This window comes from Hyperolius riggenbachi, chromosome 8, assembly GCF_040937935.1.
Source record: "Hyperolius riggenbachi isolate aHypRig1 chromosome 8, aHypRig1.pri, whole genome shotgun sequence".
NCBI classification, from domain to species: Eukaryota; Metazoa; Chordata; class Amphibia; order Anura; family Hyperoliidae; genus Hyperolius; species Hyperolius riggenbachi.
This window is the reverse complement of record NC_090653.1, coordinates 254,673,860-254,685,438: the sequence shown is the minus strand read 5'-3', so window position 1 is coordinate 254,685,438 and position 11,579 is coordinate 254,673,860. Positions and strand designations below refer to the sequence as shown.

At 41.0% G+C, this 11,579-nt stretch overlaps 1 protein-coding gene across 1 annotated transcript; it reads right to left on the bottom strand.

Moving 5' to 3' along the window:
- Positions 1–6,954: 6,954 nt before the first annotated feature.
- On the bottom strand, positions 6,955–8,590 carry LOC137528523 (lysophosphatidic acid receptor 6-like). The gene has a single exon (XM_068249835.1). The coding sequence runs from the start codon at positions 8,588–8,590 to the stop codon at positions 7,517–7,519; it is 1,074 nt and encodes a 357-aa protein (XP_068105936.1). The 3' UTR covers positions 6,955–7,516.
- Between the last annotated feature and the right edge of the window lie 2,989 nt (positions 8,591–11,579).

Sequence of the window (11,579 nt, the reverse complement as noted above, 5' to 3'; positions counted from 1 at the left end):
AACGCGCTAGTGGAAAAGGGCCCTGACTGTCTGTCAGACAATGACATCAAGCTAATTAAGGAATTAACATAGTGATAGTGAAGGGGTTAATCACTGAACAGCTTTAGGTTATGTATACAGCGCTAGGCCAGGCAGTAGGCACTGGCAGCACCACACTGGAGCATGTCTCTCAGTACGCATTCAGCAAGCTAGGGATGATCTGTCTCATCATGGCAGCCCTCTATATACTATACCGGGGGGCTGGCCAGTGCTCCTTTGTGTGATTGGGTGCCAGGGTTTAGGCTGTGAGCCCTCTGATTGGCTCAATGACGTCAGGTGGGGCTGGCCAGGGTTCCCCTCTGTGATTGGTTGCTGGGGCTTCTGCTGGGAGCCCTCTGATTGGCTCCCAGGACGTCCTGGACCTCTTACAGTATTTCAATGGTCAGATTCCCCAGAATACCGAATCGAACCCAAATTTGCGATCATTCGCCAACAGCATCAGAATTCGAATTCGGATTCGACTTTAGCAATCCATGAAAATTGACCTGAATTTTCAGGTACATAACGAATTCGCAAATTTGTAGAGCAACCCTGCTCATAACAAATACATGCAATATTATGCAATAACATGCATGTAGGAAATCCAGGGATATCTGGCTGCAGTTCAACTGCAGCAAGCAAAAGGGGGAACCATGACAGCATCCTGAGCTGCTCTGAACTGTAGAGTGATTGCAAATGACAATGAGACTTATTGCGAATGCGCAACCGAATGCAAGCAGATAAGTCAGAACTGCCCGGTTGCAGTTCCACTGCAACTGATAGAACATGCTACAGGAGAGATCCTGACATTGCCATTAACAGTGTAAGAATGGCTGCAGTTTATATTTCATGTAAAAAGTTAGTTGTTTTTGGCTCTGCCCACTGTTTGCAACCTTGACATACAATCACTCAATGACCAAGTTTATGAGCTTTGGGGTACTTGACATCAAAATGTGCATTTTCCCATTGAAATTAAAGAAATCTGGCTGTTTGTCGCTCCGCCCCTTTCCAGAATTGTCACCCAATGGCAGACGGTACCAGATTTGAGGCATCTGCCATTGAAGTGGTTTAAAACTCTGATATAATATTCAATAAAAACATGTTTTCCTACTTTTTATATGCCATACGGTTATCATATTTGCATTTGTGCATACGTTTTTTTATTCATTTAGAAATTATAGGTTCCCAAAAGTACAGTTTTTTGTTTTGTGAGCTGACTTGGCATTTTATTAATAACTGGTTTTATTCATTATGTATTCAAGGCAGACATGCTTTGACTCTCTGTCTGTGTCGAGCTGCTTCTCCACAGTCAGAGAAAGAATGTGTCACATTCTTCACTTGATACATTTAAGTAAACACAAGATAACATTATCTAAAGTTCGGATGCGTAGGCATTTCCCTGCACTGAACTTTCAAGCTCTGTGTGTAACCCTTCGAATTCTGGTCTAGTAAAAAAAAAATGCTGGTTGCATATAATATGCTGTATATAACGTTTTAGAGCAAAGATGAAATGCTGGGTTATATTCCGCTTTAACAGTGTAAGAATGGCAGCAATGTAAATGTTCCCCTTGAAAATCAATACTTGAATTTTGATTGGCTGTTTGGCTGTGACTCCACCCACTTTCCTGAATATTAATCCCAGTCACCCAGTGACCAGCTGTGCCAAATTTGAGAACCCTGCCTTTAACAGTGTAAGACTGGCTGCAGTTTATATTTCCCATGTTCCCCTTAAATGCATTTAGAATTAAATAATTCTTAACAAAATGTACCACCCAAAGAATGCCTAATCGGTGGCAAAAAAACAAGATTGAGATGATTTTGTTGCGATCAGTAGTGATAAAGTTATTGGCGGGTGAAAGGGAGGAGTGCTGAAAAAATGTTAAATTAGCTCTGGTCCATAAGGGGAAAAACCCCTTAGTGGTAAAGTTGTTAACTTAATTCAAAGTACACATGGATGCCAACAGATTGGCAGTAGAAGCAAGGGTTCCTATTTGATTGCACGTTTCCAAAAACACTGTTTCCCAATTACTTTTTTGTAAAAAGTGATGTCTTTTTAGGTGGGAGCAATCTGAATACACTCATGAAGTTGACCTAAGTCACATATAATTTCACTTTTTCTTATTTCCATGTCCATGTTTTGGGGGGACACGCAGACTTAGTGTAGGGACTCTTGTACTCCAACTCTATGACAAAGGTGGATGGACCAAGCAATCAGTCAGACGTGAAACGACCGTCGCTCCTCCCTGTTCTGTGCCCGCCACCCACACCCATCCCCCACAGCTGCTCTACTTGTTGACTGACATGACATGTAAAGGCGAGTTCACTTTTGAATGTTTGGATATGGTCACTGTCAATAAATTTGCATATCTAGACGGGTGGTCGACGTGCTGCTTTCTTGTTATATGGATTTATCATTTGACTTTCTTTGCTTTTACATGACTGAGCACATGTCTGTCCAAGCACAGCTTACCACTTGAACGCCAGCAGCTTTGGTGAGAGAATTGTCTGTGTTTTTCATACTTTCTCATGACATATTGACTGCATTCTGGAGAGTGCCTCACATCTTTCACTTCTTGTTTACAACGAGAGTTCTTATTTAATTGCACATTTCCAATTTTGGGGGTAAAATGTCTGGCTGCCAGCAATACACTGTTTTTACAGTAGTTTGAGCTCTGCTCTTTGACAGCACACAAATAACTGTCTGAGCGCCGATATAGCCGTAATACACATTACGACCTATGGCAGCGCATGGTGTGCCCAAATTTCCCTGCGCTGTTTTTCACTGTCTCGTCCCTCTCTTCTCTTCACTTACACTGTAAGCCAACTCCAAACACTGACCTAAATACACCTGAAATTAACTTAGATAGAAAGAGGCCAGAATGTTAAGGTGGGCAGACATCACTCGATCTGCCACCATATCGATTATTAGATTGATCCCTCTTTTTTCAGATTTGCTTACACACTGTATAGCAATTTCCAATAGATTTCAGCATGAAGTCTATTGAAAATAATAATAATAATAATAGATTTCAGCATGAAGTCTATTGAAAATAATAATGCTGCCCCCCCCCCCCCCAAGTGTATATATGCCCCCTCATCCTTTTGTGCATTGTTGAAGGTTCACCTGTCACACACTGGTGCAAATCCTGGCCTCCTCCAGTGATTGGCGACAGCGCATGCACCTGTACCACATGACACCCGCGCATGTAGTGACGTCAGGAAAGGAATACATTACTACATTTCTCTGTCCATTCCAAACAGTAATATGGATATGGCCCTTGAGGACTGTGTTTGGGCAGCCCTGGTCTATGCTATAGATCTACAGGCCCTACCATGGAAAGGAAGGGGGGGGGGTTGTACAAGCTCACACGTAGCATAGCAATCAGGTTCACAGGAGAACCTCTCTAATGGACATATCCATGATTGGGAAGAGGACGAGCCAATCCAGTTGGTTTGTTGGTTTCACTTCACTGCTTCCTACAGTAATAATTGTAACATGAATACGTTTACAGTCATGCTTATGAACATGAGCTGGTATACTGTAAATACAATTGGCGGAAGGAACAAAAATACCTTTAGGTGCCTAAACCTGGTTGTCACACTCACAGTCTCCCATGTTCTCCTGATGTTGTCTTTGCAGAGAAGGACGCCAGAAAGTGCACACACTTGTGAATGTAGCTCTATGCGGTTCATTAAGCAACGTGTTTATTTATTATTTATTGTATTTATAAAGCGCCAACATATTACGCAGCGCTGGACATTAGTTAGGGGTGACATACAGCAAAATGACAATACAGGAATACAAGAAAAACCAGATCACACAGCACAGTATGAGTAGAAGGTAATGCTTAGTCACTGGATGGGAGCATGGAGATTAGGCAATTTGAATTAGACAAATGCATAGCATGGGTGCACAGCAGGGGCGGCGCCAGGGGGGTGCTTGGGGGTGCTCGAGCACCCCCTAGAATTGTCCAAGCACCCCCAAAGCACCCCCTGGAGTGAACTGACTTCAGGCGTCTAAAAGACGCCAAGTCAGTTCACACAGCGGCAGCCCAGAGCAGCAGGCAGGGCTACGGTAAGATGGCCGCCCGAAGCCCAGTTCTGCAGACTTCGAGTCTGCAGTGCATGGCTTCGGGCGGCCATTTTCCCGTAGCCCTGCTCTCTGCATGCAGGCAGGAAGTCTCGTCGTGACGTCGGGCAGGAAGAGGATCGTGGGCGCGCGGGCGCTGCGAGCCACAAGGAGGTCGGGACAGGAGGTCGGGAAAGAAGGTCTTCTGGCTGTAGGTGAGCAAATGGGTTTTTCTTTTCTTTTTCAGGTGATGCTGATTGTGCATATTGGGGCCATATCTGCTACGGATTGTGCATATTGGGGTCATATCTGCTACGGATTGTGCATATTGGGGTCATATCTGCTACGGATTGTGCATATTGGGGTCATATCTGCTATGGATTGTGCATATTGGGGTCATATCTGCTACCGATTGTGCATATTGGGGTCATATCTGCTACGGATTGTGCATATTGGGGTCATATCTGCTACGGATTGTGCATATTGGGGCCATATCTGCTACGGATTGTGCATATTGGGGTCATATCTGCTACGGATTGTGCATATTGGGGTCATATCTGCTACGGATTGTGCATATTGGGGTCATATCTGCTATGGATTGTGCATATTGGGGTCATATCTGCTACCGATTGTGCATATTGGGGTCATATCTGCTACGGATTGTGCATATTGGGGTCATATCTGCTACGGATTGTGCATATTGGGGTCATATCTGCTACGGATTGTGCATATTGGGGTCATATCTGCTACGGATTGTGCATATTGGGGTCATATCTGCTACCGATTGTGCATTTTGGGGTCATTTCTGCTACCGATTGTGCATATTTGGGACCATATCTGCTACCGATTGTGCATATTTGGGACCATATCTGCTACCGATTGTGCATATTTGGGACCATATCTGCTACCGATTGTGCATATTTGGGACCATATCTGCTACCGATTGTGCATATTTGGGACCATATCTGCTACCGATTGTGCATATTTGGGACCATATCTGCTACCGATTGTGCATATTTGGGACCATATCTGCTACCGATTGTGCATATTGGGACCATATCTGCTACCGATTGTGCATATTGGGGCCATATCTGCTACCGATTGTGCATATTGGGGCCATATCTGCTACCGATTGTGCATATTGGGGCCATATCAGCTACCGATTGTGCATATTGGGGCCATATCAGCTACCGATTGTGCATATTGGGGCCATATCTGCTACCGATTGTGCATATTGGGGCCATATCTGATAACGATTGTGCATATTGGGGTCATATCTGCTACCGATTGTGCATATTGGGGCCATATCTGATAACGATTGTGCATATTGGGGCCATATCTGATAACGATTGTGCATATTGGGGTCATATCTGCTACTGATTGTGCATATTGGAGCCATATCTGATAACGATTGTGCATATTGGGGTCATTGGACGTGTTTTTTGTTAAAATCTGCTCACATTACGTGTATTTTCTTGAGAAAACCTGCACAATTATGTGAATTTTCTGGGAAAAGGGTCACCAAAACTTGGGCCCTCTGTCTTTGCGTTGCACTTTTAAAGGGAACCCGAGGTGAGAATAATATTGAGGCTGCCATATTTATCTCCTTTTAAGTAATACAAGCTGCCTGGCTGCCGTGTTGGTCCTCTGCCTCTAATTCTTTCAACCATAGACCCTGAACAAGCATGCAGCAGGTCAGGGGTTTCTGACAATATTGTCAGAACTGACAAGATTAGCTGCATGCTTGTTTCTGGTGTAATTCAGTTCACTACTACAGCCAAATAGATCAGCAGGGCTGCCAGGCAACTAGAATTGTTTAAAAGGAAATAAATATGGCAGCCACCATATCACTCTCACCCTGGGTTCACTTTAAATTACAGTTAGCCCCGCCCTCATCCGGTCATGACCACGCCCATTTTTTCGCCGTGGCGCGCTTTGCGCGCCGCAGGTTGTAGCCACGCCCATTTTTTTCGCGCGCCGCAGGCCGTCAGCTCCCCCAGAAATTGGTCCAGCACCTGCATAGCACCCCCTAAAAAAAATTCCTGGAGCCGCCACTGGTGCACAGTAATGGAGGTGCATGATCAGGTAGGAGTAGGACACAAAAGGTGGAGGACCCTGCCCAAAGGCTTACAATCTAGAGGATTGGGAACTTGTTCCCAGTAATGTTGCAGTCATATTAAAGGCATCTTCCATAATGAACAATAGCCTGAGAAGATTCATGCAATGATGATAGCTACCACCCTGGCAAAGAGGAGTCATCAGAGTTGAAGGCTCAGTCAGACCAAAAAAAATCTAAATTTATGCAAGTTGATTGGTCTGTAATGCAGTCAGCATTGTTATTTGAGCAATACTGCACTATGTTACTTTCTGTCAGTTTTTTTCCTTTTTTTTTTTGTCTGAGGATCTTTTGATGAGCACACATTTCACATAGTCGTAATTTCACATCATAATTCGCAATTATAATGTGAAACTGTAATGCGCTTTTTCAGGAAAAATCTTAATTAAATAAATTTGTAAGCGTAATCAGGAACTGCAATTTCGCATAATTGTTGCGTCCTTTTTGTGCCGACTTTAGTGGTTAAATACTTTTTTTTTTTTTTAAATCCTGGTAGTTTTTGAGAAAAACTATTTTAAAAATGCAACATAAAAAATTGTTTTTTTAAACTCAGAAAAATGACAATTAATCAACCATATTTTCTTGTAATTTAAAATTGATTTCCTCAAAAATTACAAAGTTTTTTTTTTGACTTGTTCCCACTCTTCTCTGTAACATACTTTTGGTGGCAATAGCATGTATGGGGGCTTTGCTATTAACCGCTAAAGTCAGCACAAAAGTACACGAAAATTACGCACAATTACGATGGTATTACATGAAATCAATTGTATGTCCCAATCGTAATTACATATAGCTATACAGGTAGTCCCGGGTTAATGACCGAGATAGGGACTGTAGGATCGTTCTTAATCTGAATCTGTTCTTTAGTCGGAACATTGTGCCATCTTTGTCCCCTGCACCTCATCTCAGCCCCCCTGTCCCTCCAGTGTCCTCCTCTGTGTCACCTCTGCACTCTGTACCTGCCTATACAAGTTTCAAAGCCATTTTTTTTCTTTGAATTTTTTAAAATAGATTTTCTCAAAAACTACAAGTCCAATTTGAATTTTTTTTGACTTGTTCCCATAGAAACACAGAATGCATGCCGTTCATATCGGCGGGTTGTTCGTAAGTCTGGAACTACCTGAAATTGCAAAAATGTATGCAAAATTTTGCATAATTGTAATTAGCAGATTGTGATCATCACTATATTTGAGATCCTTTCAAGCGCAGTTCTAACAGATTGCTTTTGAGAAGTCAGTAGGTGACTTGTTCTACCGGTTTCTATCCAAATCCAAAAGGTTTATGCTAAATCAACTTTGCCTTTAAATCAGTGCTTAGTTTTCCCACTCAGCTGTTGCAACCGGCCTTGTGTCTGAGCTGTCCATAGTTATAAGAACATTGCACTGAATATTTTTAGATTCTTTGGTCTGGCCCATGCAATCAGAGACTTTGTTGTTCTCCTGATGTTGTCTTTGCAGAGAATGAGACCAGAAAGTACACAAACTTGTGAATGTAGCTCTATATTTATCAGAAGCAAAGCAGTACAATATGGGGTCCATCGAGCAATTTATTCCCACTATTGTTGCAGAAATATTAAAGGCATCTTCAGCATTCTCCAGCAATGAACAATAGCCTAGGGAGATCCATGCAATGGTGACAGCCACCACCCTGGCAATGTTGCTGGGAATGTAGCAGATTATGAATATTATCAAGCTCACAAATATAGTCAATACTGACTTGGATAACATGATTTTGCTGAGGGTGTTCATCGGCTTGACTCGGATGAGATGCCTAATTAGTAGACTGTAGCAGGCCAACATTACAGAGAGAGGAATGAGGAGCCCAAACATGATGCTGACCCAGGTCCAGACAAACATTACGTTTGTTTTTTCAGTTTCATGGATGTTGAAGCATTTTGTAACTCCACGAATCTCAGAAGTTTTAAGAAAAAAGAAAGAAGGAATACCTTGGCACATCAGTAAACTCCAGATAATGAGGCAAAGTTTTTTGATGCATGGTTTTCTGGTCAAAGCCTTTCTTTTGACATTGCGGGTAACTGAGAAATATCGGTGAATGCTGATTAAGGTGAGGAAATAAATGCTCCCATACACATGGATGCTCAGTATGAAGACTTTGAACTGACATAAGAACACTCCAAAACTCCATTGGTCCGTAAGGCCATATGTAATGAGCAAAGGAACCGCTGGAGTGACCACAGCATCAGAGATGGCCAAGTTGAATTGGAGAACCACCATTGCGTTCCATTGCTTGACCTTGAACCAGAAGATCCATAAACTGATACAGTTCAGCACAAAGCCGGTAAAGAAGATGAAGCTTAAGAATATAGGGATGAAGGGGTTGATGGGTTGTGGTTGGCAGCCAGTAAAATTCCCAGAAGAGTTCAACATCATGGGTGGCAGGCATCTGTGAGATGAATATCAACCAAGATTTTAACTCAAAGAAATTCAACCTTAGCTTAAACTGAGTCATTACTTTTAAACACTCGGGTTTGTTTCATAAATCTGATCCTACAAATTATCTCTCCTTACTTATTTCTTACCTCTATGGCAGGGATGTCAAAATCCAGTCCTCAAGGGCCGAGGTCCTCACACATTTTTGGCACAGTTCAAATTAATTGATAGGACTGAATCAGGAAAGGTTTGGTTCATCAAGTAGAAGACATTTCTCCATTTCTCAGTCCATCCTAAACACTAGCCTGGATATGGCCCTCAAGGACTGGAGTTTGACACTTGTGATTTAAGGTAAAATGTCTTTTATCACTTTCTTAGCAAAAAAAAAAAAGTTACTTATAAAAAGTAAGTAGTGCTTAAAGGACAACTTTCATGAAAAAATGTAAAATGTAAAATACATACATAGAAATGTACTTTTCTCTATAAATTACTTTTTACTATGTTGCTGTCACTTACAAGAGTTAGAGAAAATCTGACAGATCTGCCTGGTCTAGTCCATCGCTTCTCAGTTATTTCAGGGGTCAGGAACCTTTGTGGCTGATTGAGCCATGAACGCACTGCATACAGACCCCCTGGAAACCCCATCAGGAAACTCATTGCTCTCTCTTTTGATAAATGTAAATTTACACTACCGTTAGGTTTGCTACATTATCTATAAAATTATATTAATAATAACATGCGCTAAGGAGCAAAAATACTTCACTGTTTATTAAAATATTTTAAAATCATAAAATACAAAGCACCAGTTCCAACTATCTGATCACACACACCACTCCTTTCATTCAAACACTCAAACCATAGAGGGCCCCTCTATTCAATCCTATTCCACCAGTATCATAGATTTCTCTATGAAATGTACATTTTATATGTATATATTTTAGATTCTACAGTTCTTTGCAATAGTCCTTTAAAAGGTCTTATAAATACATTGGAAGCCAATACAAATAGATAATTCATGAGAAAGGACCGAATAAAGAGAGATATTGGATGAGAAACGTTTCTGAATAATTCCCAAGGTATTGTGACGGTACCCTCCATTCAAAATTCAACTAGTAAATTATAAAAAGTAAAATATAAGTAGTAAAGGACAATGTACTAACCTGCTTGAGATAGAACTCAGATGCCTGATGAAGACTGGACACGATTCTGTCTGGTGCATATAATCTTTCAAAAATGGGTTTTTCTGCTTCCCTCCAACACATAACATAACCGGAAAACTGAGCTTGTGGCAGGTAAGATTGTGCTTAATATACTGACCACAATTTTATAAATACATCGAGAGGTGTGATCTGAAACTCAAAAACGCAAGTCCTTTGCACCAGTGACTCCAAATCTGTGATCTGGAGAACCGTGGTGAGTGATGGGCATAGATAGTCTTTAGTATGAATTGTAACATTTGAAATATATTTATTTAAATAGATTATAAAGTGAAAATAAGACATTAGCTGGATCCACTTGTGATAAAAAAAAAGTTATGACCATGTCCATTTGCTTAGATCTCAATTCCCGAGCCCTATATGCGCCAGGCCGTTTCACACTATTTTATTAGTTGATGCTTTTTAGTGCATTTTGCATTTCTGTTGTTATGATTCATTTGGAGTTTATCAGATTTTTTACCATTTTTTCTAGTGTTTTCATGGATTTTTTCATGGGCACTTCAAGCACAAGCACTTTGTTCACGCAAGAATTGGAAGAAATTCTTCATATTATTTATTTGTGACACATAAAGTATTTATATATTTTTCCTATAATTATTATTTTATTTATATTCGTAGATCGCTATTTATATATATTTTGTGCATAGTATAGCAAATTTCACGATATTTATTGTGTCCTACATGTTCTTTATTTGTTTCTAACTACTCAAACGAGATGCACTGTGTATTATAATGCAGTTTTATTGTATTTTTTACAATGACCACTAGATGGAGTGTTCATGTTTGCATGTAGGTTTTTTTACTCTAAAATGTTTAACTTATATTGAAGATATATCTTTTTGTACTGCAATCAATGACCCATGATTATTAATTGAATGGAATTATATGTGTTGATATGTTTATTGGTCAATACCATCAGCGCTTCTATGCTGCACCACCTCTGCTTTCCCTTTCGGATATAGTGAAATATGCGCAGGCGCGCGGCTCGCTCTGAGTGAGACGAGCTGCGTCATTGCGCACATGCATGGCCACGCATGAGAGACAGGAAGTAATCGCGGAGGGTGACGTACGGCAGCACTACTTAGATGCGCACTTTGCACCTCACATGCACCTCTTGAAAAAGTGGCAGGGGACGCGATACGCGTGGAGGGGATCCTGGGGATCGCGTGCATTACCACATTACGGGCAGGTATTGATTCTTTCACTTTCATTCACTGTCTCACTAGAAGCGCTGACTGCCTGTTGCTGTGTATATTACATATTATCATCCATGTTGTGCGAGAGGTCAGATTTTTTGTGCATAGTGCTAGTCGCCATCTTTGTGCTGACCAGTGAGTTTCTCAGCCATTTATGCTGTTGAGTCTGTTTATGTATACAGACTCAGGTTCAGTGATATGGAGAATATGTGATCAATTGTATTTCTATTACTGCCTTATATCATCATTTTTGTGAGCTATTTTTTTTCTCATTGCAAGCCATTACAGTACATTGTTTGTATTCATGTGCTGATTCCCCAGGGTCCATGACCCATATTTTAAGTGTTTTTATTGTTAGTATTTGGTCTTAGTGTTTGAATAAACATATTGTTTTGAAGCTTCATTTGGTATTGTGGATATTTATTCATTCTTCATGCAGATGATCTTTTTTTTTTTGGTTGTGAAGACTGGACAAGATTCTGTCTGGTGCATATAATCTTTCAAAAATGGGCTTTTCTGCTTCCCTCCAACACATAACATAACCGGAAAACTGAGCTTGTGGCAGGTAAGATC

Excerpts from the sequence above, each read along its gene's own strand:
- LOC137528523 (XM_068249835.1), bottom strand. The coding sequence starts at position 8,590 with ATGTTGAACTCTTCTGGGAATTTTACTGGCTGCCAACCACAACCCATC.